This window comes from Martes martes (assembly GCF_963455335.1).
Source record: "Martes martes genome assembly, chromosome: 7".
Taxonomy (NCBI): domain Eukaryota; kingdom Metazoa; phylum Chordata; class Mammalia; order Carnivora; family Mustelidae; genus Martes; species Martes martes.
In genome coordinates, this window is record NC_137894.1 from 112,045,339 (window position 1) to 112,063,492 (window position 18,154).

The 18,154-nt window shown below is 43.0% G+C and overlaps 1 protein-coding gene across 1 annotated transcript; it reads right to left on the reverse strand.

The window, feature by feature from the left end:
* Positions 1–766: 766 nt before the first annotated feature.
* Positions 767–16,869, reverse strand: RDH11 (retinol dehydrogenase 11). The gene is made up of 7 exons (XM_080808234.1): positions 16,714–16,869; positions 14,521–14,639; positions 13,818–13,973; positions 12,549–12,653; positions 11,794–12,003; positions 8,801–8,990; positions 767–2,640 (listed from the first exon to the last, which is right to left on the reverse strand). The coding sequence occupies exons 1-7, from the start codon at positions 16,782–16,784 to the stop codon at positions 2,538–2,540; spliced, it is 954 nt and encodes a 317-aa protein (XP_080664360.1). The 5' UTR covers positions 16,785–16,869; the 3' UTR covers positions 767–2,537.
* Positions 16,870–18,154: the final 1,285 nt, after the last annotated feature.

Genomic DNA, 18,154 nt, shown 5'->3' on the forward strand with positions numbered 1-18,154 from the left:
TCATGATTTTCTTTTCGAAGCCCTTTCTGAAGTATTTGCTTGGCAGCCCAAGATATAAAACAGCCCAGACATATTAAAAGATATATGACTGTTCAGGGGGAAATGATGTGGTGATTTATAACTCCTGGACCTGTATTTTTTATTAAACTGATTCACTTACCACTGATTCAACACACGCATTGAGCTCCTAATGTTCACTGAGTATAGAGACCGCAAAATCTGAGATAGTTAGTAGAACTGTACTGTCATAAGTCCCACAGCACTGTTAAGAGAAGGGGCAGGTACAAAAAGGAGATGTGGAAAAAGGGATCTTTGAACAGTACCATAAAAGACAAGTAGACAAATGGGTGAATCAACAATCACATTATCACACATTAAGTTATAACATCTGAATTGAGGCTGTATTGTGGCTAGATTCTGGGACAAATTATCCTTAAAAATGAGAAACGATTATATAACTATAATAATGAAAAGTGTTCTCTTCTTATAATTAAACTTTGTTTTCTTCCGTTGACTCTAAACTTTCATTTAATTCTTAGTTATTTTGATGAATAAAAACATAATAATCAGGGGGCACCTGGGTGGCTCAGTGGGTTAAAGCCTCTGCCTTCGGCTCAGGTCATGATGTCAGGGTCCTGGGATCGAGCCCTGCATCGGGCTCTCTGCTCAGCAGGGAGCCTGCTTCCTCCCTCTCTCTCTGCCTGCCTCTCTGCCTACTTGTGATCTCTGTCTGTCAAATAAATAAATAAAAAATCTTTAAAAAAAATAATAATCAAAAAATTTTTATTTGTCATTGACAGTTCAACATAAATTAAGTAAAATATTAGTTCAATGATGCTACTTAACTTATTAAAATTTTCCAATTTTTCCATAAAATGACCATTTCTAAATTATATACCTTAAAAGTCAAAGCAAGTTCAACAAAAGAATATTCATTTACAAATATGAGAAGACTGTGGTCCTATAACTCTTTCCCCCACCAAAGTGAATATGTAATTGTCAGTCCAAGACAATCACAAACTATTAGAATAATATACTCCAAACAAGTGATGGGAACATTACTAATTCCTCCATTTCCTATGGCAGCATTACCTTTGATAAAAGTTTTCCAAATTAAGTGTAGGTTTTTAGCATACAGACATTTTAATCTTGTCAAGATAATGTAAGGAAGTGCCCTGAAGATTATTAAATTGACTGTAAATTATAGATCAGTTCTTAGGACAATTTTGCCTAATAAAGAATTGGGGTTTTTTGTTTGGGGTCTTTTCTACCACATTAGTCGATTGGTGCTTGTTAAAGACAGTGTAGGATCAGTCTTGCTAATTCTTCCATAGTTACGTATTGCCATCTTTAGCTGTTTTTTTTGTTTGTTTGTTTTATTCTTTAACTAGTCCCTTCACTGTTCGCATTATCCTCCAGGATTCTTCTCTTTTTTGGAATTCTTCCCTGCTACCCATGTGCTTTTTGGTGAGTAGTTATCCACATATATACAATCTGTTTCCCTTTGTAGCACCACTGGTTTGTATTAAAGACTGGATGACACTGTTTACTCCATCTTTGAACACTTACCTGCCCCAGCGTCCAGTTTAATACTGATCCTTTGTAGCTATTTTGAATTTTGTAAAAATAATCCCAATTGCATGCTATATAAGAACACATATAAAGATATACTCAGTGACAATCACCAAATAGCCTTTCTCTTCTTCTTCCGGTTTTCTAAGAGAAACTAAGGCACAAGAAGGCCTCCATGGGTCTGGGGTCCGTAAACTGAAGTCAGGTAGGTTGTCTACCTTCCAGTACTGCTCCTTTCTTTACCCACTTGCTGGCCTGAGAAACAGTAGGAAAATGATGGCTTAAACTTGATTTTTATTTCTGCCTCCCCCCCCAATTTCTGCCATCCTCCCAACCCCACAAACTTCTTAGAAAAGGAAGCTCTTCTGTGGTCCAGACATGTAAAGGTGTCTTAACAGCAGTGGCTTTAGGTTGCCGGAGATAAAGCCCATGCCATAATCCAGATTCAGTTAAGAGTTTCCTGGAAGAATCCAGATGTTGGCTTATGATGGTTTTCTTAACAGGTGAGGGATGAGCCCTGCTCTTGACTGTGGGAGTTCAACTGGGGCTGCAGTACAGCCCTCCTGAAAAAAAAGCTGGTTGGTGGCTGGGAGGAACTATATGGTTAACAAAGTTGGTAGAAACTAATCAAAACTGCCATAAATTGACCCTGCCATAGCTAAGATTCTCCTAGGTAGTAGGTTTCAGAAGGCAAATATGAGTTTGCAGGTCATATGAAGATTTTATCCTAGGATACCTCCTGTAAGTCTGGCAGTAACAAGAGCAAAGTCAATCTGGACTAATGCAGGGTATTTTGATCAATCTGGCAGTGTACATTGGGCTTTTATCAGACATCAAGCAGGCAAGCCTGGAAGGTTTGTTTTCTTTGTGCTCAAGGTTTTGGCCGTCATGAAGGAGAATCATTTTGGCAGGGAGTACTGAGTAGTCTGCTGGAGGTTTCTCTTGAGTCCACCTGCCACCACCTGTCATTCCATAGGTATGCCCAGCAGGTCACAGCTGACGTCCCATAGCCGCCTTGCTATCGTCTCATTCCGAGCCTGGGCAGAGACCCAAGCCACACTGCAGTCACTAGAAGGAAAAGAGAAAAACACAGGGTTTATGAATGGAGTCTGTTCTCTGCCTGGAACAAGGAATGTGACAGAAAAACAACATAGGGATCACATGTCCTCTATACACTTCATAGGGCCAGTCTTTGTCTTCTCTTCATTCTCTAATCCTTACCCCAAAGAAAATGTAATTACTGTTTAGATCTCCTCACAAGACTTCCTCTGACTAGAATGTCTGATATATAATGCATAACATTTAGTCTTTATATTCCCCTTTATATGTATATATTTAATTAATATCAGTGCCCACCTGACACCTATGTATGTCTAGCTGTTCACACAGGACCTTGTACAGTGTCTTGTTGCTGAGATTACACTGGTTACAGATGCCTAGAGTGGTAAAAACAAATAAACAAAACCACCCTCAAAACTTACTATTTCTGGGGTTGCCTGGGTGGCTCAGTGGGTTAAGCTTCTGCTTTCAGCTCATGATCTCACGGTCCTGGGATCAAGCCCCGACTGGGCTCTCTGCTCAGCAAGAAGCCTGCTTCCCCCTCTCTCTCTGCCTGCCTCTCTGCCTACTTGTGATCTATCTCTGACAAATAAGTAAATAAAATCCTAAAAAAAAAAAAAACACCTTACTATTTCTGGCCTACTGCAATTATAACTTTAAAAAAAATTTTTTTAAAGATTTTATTTATTTGACACAGAGAGAGAGAGATCACAAGTAGGCAAGCAGAGAGAAAGAGGGAAGCAGAGAGAGAGGCAAGCAGAGAGAGAGGGAAGCAGGCTCCCTGCTGAGCAGAGAGCCCGATGCGGGGCTCGATCCCAGGACCCTGAGATCATGACCTGAGCCGAGGGCAGAGGCTTAACCTCCTGAGCCACCCAGGCGCCCCAACTTTTTTAAAAATCTTTTTAAAGATTTATTTATTTTTGAGAGAAAAAGAGTGCATACCAGGGGAAAGGCAGACGGAAAGGGAGAGAATCCCAAGCAGACTCCCCACTGAACGTGAAACCTGATGCAGGGTTCAAACTCATGACCCTGAGATCATGACCTGAGCCAAAACCAACAGCTGGACACTTAACCAACTGTACCACCCAGGCACCCCCAATTATAAGTGTTTTTAAACTCAAATAACAAGTAAAGCCAGCCTCATAAACAATGAAGGAAGGAAAAGATGATAGCATAAAAGAAATGTAACAATAAAGTACTGTGTGTTTCATATACCTTCTCTTCATTGCTGTAATCTCCATAATTCAAAATCCCCATTAAATGCAGGAGGGGTATTCAAACTCTGCACTGCCCAGAAAATTTTCTCAAAGAACATTTTACTCATTTTTCATTAGCTGCATCTAGTACACAGTGGGTATTCAATAAAGGGTTTTTTGAAAAGTGACTGAGTAAATGGACTGTAATCTTTTAAGTCACATAAGAAGCAATGTAAGAAGTTATATACTATTTCAAGAGAACTGCTTCCAGGACATCCTTAGCAAATTCTGAAGGTGAAAGGAAAGTTGACAAGTCTGAAAAAAGCACATGAAGCAAACTCTCAACACTATGTCCATAAAGACACTGCTAATCAAAGAGTAGGTTATGGACTAGCGGGAGCATCATCAGGGAGTTTGTTAGAAATGCCAATTCTCAGGCCCCCTCTGAACCTGCTGAGTCAGAATCTGGAGGGCAGAGGCCCAGGAATTTGTCTTCAGCCATTTCCTCAGATGGTTCTTTTTTTTTTTTTTTTAAAGATTTTATTTATTTATTTGTCAGAGAGAGAGAGCACGCACAAACAGGAAGAGTGGCAGGCAGAGGCAGAGAGAGAAGAAGGCTCCCTGTGGAGCAAGGAGCCCGATGCGGGACTCGATCCCAGGACCCTGGGATCATGGCCTGAGCCAAAAGCAGTGGCTTAACCGACTGAGCCACCCAGGCGTCCCTCAGATGGTTCTAAAGCACATGAAAGTTTGAGAAACACCACTTAAAGATACGTTCACAATTACAAAACAAGCCTTGTAAGTATAGTACTTCTGTTTTAGGGAACTTACCAGCATGACCAGCACAACCTGCCACTGCTGAGCAGAAAGACCATCACAGAGAGCCAAAGGCTCTGTAAGACTCTAGAAATGAGCTGGCCTTTGTAAGCCTCTATAGCCTCTACTGCATGATGCCTTATGTTCTTTGCAAGATTACAATGAATAGCAAATGACACAATGGACAGGAAGGTGCCTTGTGTCATAATTTATGACATGCTGTAAAATTTATTCAAATACCAGAGTAAAAGCTACCTACGTGTGGTTATGGCATCAGCAGCACAGTCATGGTGCTGGTTTTTCCAGTAGGGTTTTTTTGTTTTTTTTTTTTAAGATTTTATTTATTCATTTGACAGATACAGACCACAAGTATGCAGAGAGGCAGGCAGAGACAGAGAGGAGGAAGCAGGCTCCCCGCCGAGCAGAGAGCCCGACGCGGGGCTCGATCCCAGGACCCCGAGATCACGACCTGAGCCGAAGGCAGAGGCCCAACCCACTGAGCCACCCAGGCGCCCCCCAGTAGGGTTTTGAGAAGTATCAATCAATATATATAAAAAGACCAATTTCAAAACTTACTACAAAGCCATAATAATCAAGACACTGTGCATAAGGATAGACATATAAATGAATAGAACAGAACTGTTCTAAGTGTAGAAGTACCCTTACATTTATGGTCAACTGATTTTTGATAAATCTATAATGGATTGAATCATGTCCCCCCAAGTCCATATGTTGAATCCCTAATCTATAACATGACTATAGCCGGAGATTGGGCTTTTAAGGAGATAATTAAGGGTAAGTAAGGTTATACAGGTAGGGCCCTAATTCCACAGGTCTAGTGTCCTTATAAGAAGAGGAGACACCAGGAGTGTGCACATATAGAGTGAAAGCCATCTGAGGACACAGCAAGAAGGCAGCCCTTTGTAAGCCAGGCATAGAGGCCTCACCAGAAACCAACCCTGCCAGCACTTTGATCTTGAACTCCCATTCCCAGAACTGTGAGAAATTAATTTCTGGTATTCTGTTATAGCAGCCTAAGGAATTTTTTTTTTTTTTTTTTTTGGAGCCCAATGTGGGGGGTTGAACTCACAGCCAAGATCAAGATCAAGAGTTGGACACTCAACCAACTGAGCCACCCAGGTGCCCCAGCCCAAGGAATTTTAATACAGCTACCAAGAAAATTCAATGGAAAGAATAATCTTTTCAACAAACAGTTCTGGGACAACTGGATATCCACATGCAAAAATGAAATGAAGACAGACCCCTACCTCATGCCATATGTAAAAATTAATTCAAAATGAATCATAGACCAAACTGTAATGCTTAAATTATAAAAGTGTTAGAAGAAAACATAGTAGTAAATCTTTGTGACCTTCGGTTAGGCAATGGTTTCTTGGATACGGAACCAAAAGCACAAGTGACCAAAGAAAAAAATCGGTAAATTAGACTCCATCAAAACTTCTCTGCTTCAAAAGACACCATAAAGAAAGTAAAAAGACAAACCAAAGAATGGGAGAAAATATTTATAAATCACACATCTGATAAGGGACTTGCATATAGACTATATAAAGAACTGTATATATATATATATATATTTATAACTATATAAAGAACTGTTACAATTAAATAATAAAAAGATAATGATCCATTTTAAAAATGGGCAAAGGATTTGAATAAATGTTTCTCCAACAAAGATAAACAAATGGACAATAAGCGCATGAAAAGATGCTAAATATCATTAGCAGGAAAATGCAAATGAAAACCATAATGAGAAAAAATAGAAAAACTTGAGTAGAAAAATTACTCCATGCTTACCAGGATGGCTTAAAATCAAAAGGACAGGTAATAAGTGTAAGGAAAGGTGTGGAGAGATTGGGACCCTCATCCACTGCTAGTGGCAACATGAAATGGTACAGCCACTTGGGAAAACAATCTGACAGTTCCTTAACAGTTAAACACAGAGTTGACATATGATCCATATTTCAGTGGGATTCCATTTCTAGGTATATAAACCAAGAGAAATCACCATATAAAAATCTGAACACAAATATCATAGCATCATTATTCAACTAACCAAAAAGTGATAACCCAAATGCCCACAATTGATGAATGGAAAAATAAAATGTGGCAACTAAAGGAATGATGTACTGATACATGCTTTGGGATAGAGGACCTTGAACACATTCTGCTAGGTGAGCAAGAAGCCAGTCACAAAAGGCCACTATTATATGACTGCATTGATAGGAAATGTCCAGTACAGACAGATCCATAGAGACAAAAAATAGAATTGTTGTCTCAGTCAGGAAGAATAACCAGTGCAAAGTTTCTGATGCTTCAGTCAAGACAGACTTATGTTAATTTCTTGACTGGTCAACACAGCTGCTTCTGGATCTTCAAAATGCTTAAAATTAAGAATCCATGGCACTGGGAAGGCTCTTCAAAAGTCAATTAAATAATTACTATGTCATGGATTTGAGGCTCACTTGCTTTAAACTATTCAGTCAAAACCTCAAAATCTCCAGGGAAGAAGAAACCAGTCATAAATTTATCTCTCTGGATTTTAGCTGCACATTTCCAACTATCTGCTCTACACTTCTACTCACATGGCATCTTATGGATACACACTGAATACCGACAGAGCCTGGTTTACTACGTGGTGGGCAACTGATCCTTTCCACATTCTTTTTTTTTTTTTTTTAAGGAGGGAAAAGGGCAGAGGGAGGGAGAGAGGGGCAGAGGAAGGAGGAGAGCCTCCCCCACGCCCAGCAACCCTGAGATTAAGATCTGAGCCGAGATCAAGACTCAGACGCTTACCCAGGCACCCCCATCCACATTCTTTTGGCAACAGCAACCTGATCCCTTTCTGAGGAATGACCTCTTTCCCATAGTATGAAGACCCCATTAATCGAGTGCCTATCTCCGCCTAACCAAGGGAGTGAGGATGAGAGGATGGAAGATGTAGTGCTTCCTTGCTAGAGGGCAAATGGTGAGCAACAAAGACTGAGGATAACTGTCTTATACTCATTCCAGCAGCAGTGCCCCCACCAGCTGACTGGCCACTCTGTCTGTTCTAAGCCTGGCTCTTCAGTTTTCTCTTTGGTTCTTAGGAGAACGCTCATATTTTAATAAATTCCCTTCTTGCTTAAGTTAGCATGAGTCTGTTTCCCCTGCTCTGGAATCAAAGAACTCTAAGCTCTACACATGGTTTTTCCAAGTCCGCTGTCTCAGTTGATGTCATCATCAGTCTCCTAGTAAGTCAGGCTTGATCCCAGGTCACTAACTCTTCCCAGACCCCTCACTCATTTAGTCATCAAGCCATAAAAATTCCGCCTTTTCAGGGCCTCTCCCACTTAACCCTTCTTTGTATTCCAACTGTCATTACCCTAAATCAGGAATTCATTCTCTCTCACTTAGGTTATTTACTCATTCATCAAGCAAAGTCACCAGGGATGTTTCTCTGTGCAGATTATTTTTTTCTCTACTGGAACAACTTCTGTGCCTCCTCTCCAAGCCTGGCGTTATGGGCCTTTCATGATCTCTCTACCTTTCTTTCCAATTTTAATTTATTTACAGCACTTTCTCTAAAATTTCAAGTTATTTCCATAAAATCTTGAAGGGGGAGGTAAGAACATGCTAAAATTTCAATTTTTTAATAGATTTTATTTATTTATTTGACACAGAGAGAGGAAGCACAGGCAGGGGAGCAGCAGGCAGAGAGAGAGGGAGAAGCAGGCTTCCCACTGAGCAGGGAGCCTGATGCAGTGCTTGATCCCAGGACCCTGGTATCATGACCTGAGCTGAAGGTAGACGGTTAACAACTGAGCCACCCAAGTGCCCCTCAAATTCTTTCTAACGTACAGGGGGAAAAAAATTGAACAAGGAGTCCAAAAAGGAACAAAGAAAACTCGATGGACATAACAAAAGGTAGGAAGAACAGAAACAACCAGAAAACATCATAAAAGATAGCCACGGAGAAAACCAAACCTAGCAGTACCATGAAAAATGCAAATGAGTCAACCCCCTTACTACAAGGTAAAAACACTAGTCAAAAGACATAAGCTATGCCGCACAATGTAGGAGTACAGTATACCAGACAATTCCAGATTATTTCCCTTGAGCCACAAAAACCCCATCTTCAAAAACAGACACATTCATACCTGAAATGATGCCCATTTAGAATCTCAAGTCCTTCCGTGAGAGCACAATACAGGCTGGTCTGTGCTCCCTGCTGAGGGGTCTTGATGAAGAAGGAGAAAAGCCACCACATCCATTTCATGAAGGACGAGTGCCGAATCAGTTCAGACTTGACTGTGCCCGGGTGGACAGAATACGCCGTAATGCCAGAGCCTAATGGGGGTGCCCCATAGAGAGAGGAAGGCAGGACTTGATATTGCTGGACAGCCGAGGACAGCAGGGGCCATGAATAAACATTTAACCCCAGGAAGACTCCCTTCCCACAATGGTATTATAAGCACTCCTCACAGTAACTTACACCTCCCTATTTCACAGATTAGGATTAAAGCTCAAAGAGGTTATTAACTATTAGGAAACAGCAGAGGGGCGCCTGGGTGGCTCAGTCGGCTAAGCAACTGCCTTTGGCTCAGCTCATGATCTCAGGATCCTGGGATCGAGCCCCGCATCGGGCTCCCTGCTTGATGGGAAGTCTGCCTCTCCCTCTCCCTCTGCTGCTCCCCCTGCTTGTGCTCTGACAGATAAATAAAATCTTAAAAAATAATAATAATAATAAAGGAAACACTAGAGCCCGGAGTCAAACCTCTCTCCCGCACTTTGACTCTAGGGATCACTCTTTCTTCAAAGCTGCCCTTTTATTGGCTGCTGTGATCCCACACTTCTTCTGTTTTTCCAAACCTTTCTTGTTGTTTCCTCTCAGTTTCCTGGACCAGTGCCTCATCTTCTACCCAAACTGCAAATGCTGGAGTTCCCATGTCTTGCTAAACTCCCTCTCTATAACTATATGGCATGCACATTTTTATGCACATAGTACTCCTTTGAACTCTTAGCTGACTCTGAGTGGCTAAGGGCACGGGCTCTGTGGTCAGACTGTCCAGTTTCGAATGCCAGCTGTACCCCGGGCAAGCTCCCTATGTTGTGATTCACTTTCCTCTTGAAATGGGGATAATCCTAATACCTGCACCTCACAAGGTGGTTTGGAGGATTAAACGGTTTCATATCTATAAGAGACTCGATAGTCTCTGGTACATGGTAAGTGCTAAATGACACTTAGGCATGTGCTAGGTCAGGTCCCCAGTTCTTTACTAGAACCTTGGGGCCAGAGAGGTTTCCAAATTTTTACTGATTTTAGAAAAATAATATGACACAGATACATATACTTCTTATTACCTAATCTCCTTGGTACAAGGGAGGCTTTGCTGCCAAATGAGCTTTGGAGTCAAGCTTCCAAAAAAATGGAATTCTCAGGTCTTTGTGGATTTCATGATTGCAGATAAAGGACTATGGACATATATTATTTCCAACTTGACATCTACTCTATTTTTTTTTTAAGAGTTTATTTATGTATTTGTCAGAGAGAAAGAGAGCACAAGCAGCAGGCGGAGGGAGAAGCAGGCTCCCCACTGAGTAGGGAGCCCAATTCGGGGCTCGATCCCAGGACCCTGGAATCATAACCTGAGCCGAAGGCAGAGGCTTAACCAACTGAGCCACCCAGGCGTCCCTTGATACCTTCTCTAGATGACCCGTAGTAATGCTGACACAGAGGTCCAAAACTAACTTCATACTTTCAAGGCCAAACCTGGATCTTGCAGTGTTCTGTAACTCACAATCAGGCAGGCACACAGAGCAGTTCTTGACCATTCCCCACCTTACCACACATATCCATCAACAAGCCCTGGGGGTTTCCCATCGTAACCATCTCTTAGGAGTGTCCACTACCCTCCATCTCCACCACTTTAGTCCAGGACACCCTCACTTCTCACCTAGACTACAGAAATCACCTGCTGCACACACTCTGGTCCCCATTTTAAAAAAGCTTTCATTCTGAAGGTTCTCTCCTGCTCTTCCACTAAAGTCCTTACCATAGACTCTAAGGGTTTTGACTCTGTCCACTGTCTCAGTTCAGACCTCTGCTCCTTTTGCTTTCTACATTTTAATCACAGCAGCCTCTCAATTACTGACCCTGAACCTAGAGCTTTGTGCATTCTCTTCCGTCTGCCTGGAATGTTTCTCAATATCCCCAGATGCCTCATCCCACCCACTCTGTAACCCATCTAATTTCCATGTAGCTTGATGATCCCGTACCAACGATGGGGCTCCTGTGTCTGATTCCTAGCCAAAATTCTGCCTGTCTCAACTCCCAAGTGACTCTAATTGTCCACCCTGGATTACCCTTCTTTATCGAAAATTCAGAGTAGACAGTGTTAAGGACCTCTGTATATTTGTGACTGGAGACTCCCCTCTTCAAGCATACATTTCTCTCTTATTTAACCTTTTGCTGTTAGGAAGACACTCCCCCCCCACCACCACCCCCATAGTCCCAGGACCTTTTTTATCCTAATGGTTGTATCTAGTGCCAGCTCAGGTCCCTCCCTCTGCCATTTTTTTTTTTCCAGATTTTATTTATTTATTTTAGAGAGCAAGAGAGCACATGTGCAGGAGGGGCAGAGAGGGGGATGGAGAGAATCTCAGGCAGACTCTGCACTGAGCCCAGAGCCAGACCCAGGGCTTGACCTCACAACCTGAGACCATGACCTAAATCAAAACCAACAGCCACACGCTTAACCCACTGAGCCACTCAGGCGCCCCCAGGTCCTTCCCTTCTATCTAGTCTCATTATGAGTAAAAAACCTTGCTTGATTGTGAGGCCTGACTTAACGAGGACAATAACCTATAAAGTAGTCCTATTTTACTTATGAGGAAATAAGTCTGGAAAAGTTAAGAAACTTGTTGCAGGTCACACAGCCAGTAAGTACTAAAAGTCAAGCCTTACGACTCAAAGTCAGAATGTCCCCATCTCCTGCCAGCCACCTCCAATATTCAGCTGTGGGCTATTTACTAAAATAATACCCAGTTATAGTCATGGCAGCAGGTTTGTCCAGGGAATGGGCTCCAGAAAACAGTATTTTTGCTACTTTCCATTGACTGGTATCTCTATACTTACTTCTTCTAAGCCTACCTTTGAGCCTCCGAGCCAGCTCCTGGGTGAAGAGAATGTTAGCTAACTTGCTGTGACAGTAGGCCAGACCCGCATGGTAGAATTTCTCGCCCTGAAGGTTATGGAAGTGGATCCTTCCCAGGTGATGTGCTAGGGAAGACACATTCACTATCCTCGAGGGGGCTGATTCCTTCAGCTTCTCTAGCAGCAGATGGGTCAGGAGGAAGTGACCTATGGGAAAAACTAGAATTAACAGAGTTCAGGGCCAATGCCAGGGTGAAGGGAGTCATAGTGAGCCCTGGAGAGAATATAGGAACAAGGCTTTCTGCCTTATTAATTCATTATAAACTGCAGAACAAGCTCACGGAGGGTTTGGGGAAATAGGACAGCCATCCCTCCATGAGGGGGGGTCTATGGATTATGTGAATATGAACTCTTGTCTCCTTCCAACTTGGATTAATATCACTCTTTAAGAGCAGGCAGCCTCTGCCTGATGCTAGTCATAAGGATCTCCCCACAAAGAAAGCAACACAGCCCCCAGTCCAATGAGGCTGTTCAAAAAAGCCCCAAGGTAAGTTGAATCTGGATCGCAAATTAAAAAGTGGGTGGCACCTCGAGGAGGCCTAAGTTTATCTCTGAGCTATCATGGAAGGACCAGAGTATTCACTATCCACTTATGGTCTCTTAAGGCCCAGAGGCAGCTCAGTCTGATCCCTAGGTTTTCCAAGAAGAACTTTAAGCTTCTTCTAGTTTTGTAATGAGACCAGATTTCTTACCCAAGTGGTTGACTCCCATGTGCATCTCAAAGCCATCTGCTGTCTTAGAGTAGGGACACATCATCACTCCTGCGTTGTTGATCAAAATGTGTAGATGTTTCTCCTCTGCAGGGAAGAGGAGATGTGATGGGGAAGCAGCCAGCCACAGCAGTTACATCTGAGAAATCTGCCTTACACGCGGGCTTTGAAAATGGGGATGCATAACTTACTTTAATCTTTCCTCCATTTCTCCTTCATATGTGGTTTGTATCATTTTTCATTGTTTAAGACTTTAGTTGAATCCTACTTACCTACTACAGAGCAAAATTCCATCTTATACAACCAAGTTGCCTTTCCGATCTTTCCATTTAAGGAGCTACTCACTCACTGCTTTTGGGAAAATGTTCTGTTCACCTCTCCTAATAGAAGGACTTCCCAAGCTGAATCAGAAGAGTCCAAGCAAGAACCAACAGGCTGTTCTGTACTCACCCCTTGCCACTGGAGAACTCCAAAAGGTGCCAAAAGAAATATTGGTTTCAACTCTTTGTTGCATCTGGCAACTCTTTTTGTGGTTTATTTTCTCATGTGATTTGTAATTTCTAACTATGAGCTCATATCTATAGACATTTTTTACCTAGGGAGGCCAAGATCCATGTGTTATGAGGGGTTATGCCTACAGAGTACTCTTGGGTTTGATTTTGATGTGATACTACAGGGTTTTATGTTAACTCCTCAGCTCAAGATTCTTACACTGTTTGATGATGTAATAAATTCTCCCCCACAGATGATGCCAACTTGAGGTTCTAATATCTTGCAGATGACTCTCTAACCACTATGTCCTAAAGAGAAGATAAGCTTCTTTGCCATGTCTTGGATCTGGTGGCCTACTTTTTTTTTTTAAGCCCCCATACCATGGACCTGATGAGTTTTTGTGAGTCTCAACCTTATGTGGAGCCCAAGATACAGCTCCCCACTCTCAGGTCCTGAGGCCTCATCTCCTTTCCTTGTATGTGTCTTTAGACTCCAGATCCTAAAGCTCATGTTGAGTTCTGATACTCCCGTGAGGTTTTTGGCTTTAGTTCTTATGCACTGCTATGACTTTTTAAACTCCTTTTTTGTTGCTGCTTCTTGAGGATTCCCACTTGTTACTAAGGAGTTCAGCTATGAATGAAATTTTTTATTATAATGTATCTAGTATTTCTATGTATTAAAGAGAAGGATCTTTTCCTTTAACCAAGTCTGCCATGTTGATTGCAAGATCAACAACATAATCTCCAGTTCTGTACTTACCTGCTAAGAAGTCTTTAGCAAAGGCTCGAATAGATTTTGTATCAGCCAAGTCCAGTTTCCGCACTAATACCTGTTGGTTCCCCGTTATGAGCTGGATCTCTCTGGCTACTGATTCCCCCTTTAGCACATCCCGGCATGCTAAATACACACGGGCACCTGTCAACAAATACATAAAAGAGACACACCGTCAGCTCTGCTTTTGAGTGGATGCTATAGACCTACAGACTTATAAATGTTATTTTCTACTTTTTTAAAAAAAATGTTTTATTGATTTATTTGACAGAGATCACAAGTAGGCAGAGAGGCAGGCAGAGAAAGAGAAGGGGAAGCCGGCTCCCTGCTGCGCAGAGAGCCCAATGCAGAGCTCGATCCCAGGATGCTGAGATCATGACCTGAGCTGAAGGCAGAGGCTTAACCCACTGAGCCACCCAGGTGCCCCTACTTTTTTTTTTTTAATGGGAATTTTATGCCTACTTCATGACAGGGGTATTTGATGAACAACAACAACAACAAAAAAGAAAAATAAGCCAAAATATGAAGTGTCCATTATATAGAGAGCATTATACTAGGTTCAGAGCAGTGAATCTGTGGGACACTTGGAAAGTTCTTGAATTCCAAGACTGGGAGGGAATAATGAGCATGGTCATCCTTGTGAGGGATAAAATGGCAGGACTAGGAGGGAATTAGAAGCAGATGAGCTTGCCTCTTTGAGCCAGTTCTTTGGCTGTCTCCTTTCCAATGCCCGTGTTGGCTCCAGTGACCACAGCTACCTTCCCAGGAAGCTGGACAGTTGATGTACACATCCCACTAGACAGCATTTTCCTGTAGAGAAGGAGAGCTCATCAATTCTTCTTTCTTGTCTTAGCCAGAGGTTCCTGTAACTACCATGTCTTCCAATCCCAAGACTAGAGTTTGCTTTGGTTCTTTCTAGTGCTGTCATTTTATAGATTTAAGGAAGACTGAAGAAAAATCTTCTGCTCTTGCTCAAGGGCTTTTGCTAAAAAATTTTCTGCTTCTCGCTTGGGAACAAAAACGATTCTATTGTAAGGGCAAACCTTAGAGCTGCCCCCTGCAGTACAAGAACTGGGTAAGTATTTGATTATCCAGGCACCTGGCTTCAGTTTGAGCCCTTTGACAGGCTTAGGGAATCATAAGACTCAGCCTAGAAGAAGCAAGAACTGGTCCACTTATGACAATCTGTCCACAACTGGCACTTTTTGGCCTTGATATGCAGCTAATCCAATACAAAAAGTTAAAATGATGGAAGTTTGTTTGCTGCGGTAAAGCAAACAGAAACACGCACATACACACAATCAAAAATAAGACAAAGAAAAGACATAAATCAGTACCAACGGGAGCTGGGATTCGAGTCCTGGTTTAGTGTCCTTGTTCCTAAGCACTACACTCCCCTCCTTTTCCAAAGAAATGAATGCACAAACAGGGATCAGCACGTCTCAAATTGTTCTTTTTTTCTTCTATGCAAATTTCAAGACTCAAGTTAAAAGAATCAGGAGATGCACTTTTAAAGAGCATTTCAGCCTTCTTCTTTGAACTGGGAGTCGCAAGGCACACACTCCTAGCCACTAAAGCTACCTGCTTGGGGTACACAAGCCCGTAAGGAAGCAAACTGGTGCTCACCAAAAGATATCTTCCTCCTCAGAGAACAAGCCTCCCTGCTCAGTTTTTCACATCCTTTCAGGGTTCGCTCCAGGAGCGACAACGTATCAGGACCTCTACTGAGTTCTTTCTTCTCTTTACCAACAGGAATGAAAGAAACAATCAACTATGAAAAGTCCAGCTCTGGGCTAGCTCCCCTGACCTAGCCAAGTGGCTGGGGAGTATAAAGGTTGCAGTAAAATCTTCCTTAGAAAAATCTCGCAGCAGTGTGAGCACTACTTTCAGTTCAGGCTTAACTTTTCACTGAGATTCTATTTGGGTAAAAGGATCTTGTGGTGGAAACAAATACAAAGCATTCTCATCTGAGTGGGAGCACTAGGCGTTCAGAAGGGAGGAAAAATAAAAGTAAAAGAGGAGCACGAGGGTGGCTGGTGACCACGCCCCCGCCCCCCGCCCCTCGCCTCCGAGGAAGGACTGTCTCTTCAGTCTCTGGTTCACCGTCACTACTGGTGATTTACTCAGAACCAATCAGGAGGCGCCGTTAGTGCCCCTCTTCTCCGATTCTCTGCGGCACTCAGCCAGCCATTGGCTGATTTGTCACCAGGTCCGGGGACCACGATCCTTATTCCTCTCGGCCTCACCCCCAAACCCTGGGCATGATTCAGGTCCCCCAGATACTCCTGCTCTGAAGGCACAATGCGGCTCATGATGAAACCCTTCCATTTCTTTCCTCTACAACACCCGCCCAGAAAAAAGGCGAATCTATCTGCAACAAGAGAGCAAGCAACGGGCCTGCAAACCGCACGATTCCCACCGACAGTTTCAGAGAGCAAAACGTGGAATCGCTCCATCGTACTTGAAAGGCTGGAAGCAAGACGATAGGGCTGGTTCAAGGCGTGGGAGCTAAAGGGAAAATGAATGTTAAGGTCCACACCCCACTTTAGGGTCTGAAATCTCCCAATGCTGGAAACTTAAGTGTCTTGAGTAGCCTTGCACTCAGGGTTCTCTCGAGCAGAAAGCAAGGGTTTCTGAGACGAAAAAAAGGATCGGGAGAAACAGAGTCAGGTGAGCCGGACTACAGCCCCTTCCCACCGCCTGGGGTCTCCTGATCTCGTTCCCCTGTATCCAGGACAGCTGGACCTCCTCCAACCAACCGAACATCCGGCCTCGACCTACTTGGAAAACCCCCAGGGATTTTCCTTTTCCTTCTTCAGGAAGCAGAGGTTCGGTGAGGACCTCCTGAATTCTTCTCAAGAGAAGGCAATACATTTGCACAGACCTGATTTGGGGTGCAGCGATGTACAGGAAAAGGGGTAGAAGGAGGAGCAGGAGCAGCAGGACCCCGATCATCTTGCCGAACGGCTGCGGTGTCTCTAGGTAGGAGCCGAGCGAGATGCCCCAGCAGTGCTCGAGGACCGTGCGGCTCCTCCCAGACACGCCCTAATCTTAGTACGGCAGCCCAGGGAGCAAAGCCGTCTGGGAAATGTAGTCCGCAGGTTGGGCTGGAGGGCGCTGCTCCCAGCTGCTGGAGCAAACGGACACGCAACAAATCTCCAACTATTTAGGTTCTAGGCCTTCTAGGCTCGTCCAGCTTTCCCACAGCCCTCTGGCCACCACGGTTGTCGTGAAACCTCCCTAGTCCTCTAGCTCTTGGTGCCCAATTCCAGATCCTGGTTAAGTTTTCCCTTATCATAGTGCAACAGTTACCGCATTGTTCCTCCTGGAGATCAAAGATTGGCGTCTGGGGAGTGTTATGAGGCTGATTATGCAGGAGAGGAGCCGTTGGAGTCTGACAGTTGGGAAGGAAGTGGGGAGGTGGGAATCCTTCCTCCTTAAGGATTCCTTCATTCCAGTGGAGTGTAAGCAGCCCATCCCTGAAGAAATTTCCAGGAGAATCGCTTTATTGTGTCTGTTTTGTATTATAATGCTATCATCGTTTTCCTGTTGTTTGAGTGTTAATTGATAATAGAACATAGTTTTCCTGGTGACTTGGATTAGATATGTTAATTCCCAGGGTGGCCATGAATTTCTCAGATTAGTACAGTTGGTTTTGCTTACTCGTGAGTCTGTAATCCTGTCTTGAATTAAGGCCATGAAAATTCTTTGAGAACAAACAGTTTCCCTGTTCAATTATTCCTTCCAGCTCTGCCATCAGAGGCTTATATCTGGCTTCCAAGCGGTAGAGGTAGAGGATGTTTTAACAAGTCAATAACTGGATAATTCATTTCCATTTGATGGAAAGACATGTTCCAAGCTCAATTTAAATGAATATATCTTACAGAAATTGAAGAGGTTTCCTTCACACAATACAAATTTTTACTGATTTAATGTTAGATTATCTAATAATCATCAGATTTTGTCAAATGCTCATTGTGGTACCTAATATATGTATAGGCTTTTACACCTTTTACACCTTTATTAAAAGACTTTCATGTGTTTTGTACCTTATTCATTCACTTATTCATTTAACGAATATACTCTTCCTACAGTGTATGAGGCACTGAACTGAGGATCAGCAGGGAGCCAGGCAAAAATGAACTCTGCCCTCCCAGAGCCTGTGGCCTGTCAGGGAGGAACTTTACGTGATCACCCTGAATAAACTGTGATGAGGGTTATGAGGGAAAATAAAGGTTTGGGAGGTCATAGCCTGAAGCTCCTCCTGGTCTGGAGATCAGGAAAAGCTTCTTTGAAGAAATGCATTTGAGCTGAGGCCTGAGGGA

Bases quoted from the DNA above. Each gene is read 5' to 3' on its own strand.
- RDH11 (XM_080808234.1), bottom strand. From the start codon at position 16,784: ATGATCGGGGTCCTGCTGCTCCTGCTCCTCCTTCTACCCCTTTTCCTG. The intron at 12,004-12,548 runs GTAAGAAATCTG...TTTTTCCCATAG, and splicing joins CATGGGAGTCAACCACTTGG to GTCACTTCCTCCTGACCCAT. The intron at 8,991-11,793 runs GTAGGCTTAGAA...CACCCCCATTAG, and splicing joins GCTGGCTCGGAGGCTCAAAG to GCTCTGGCATTACGGCGTAT.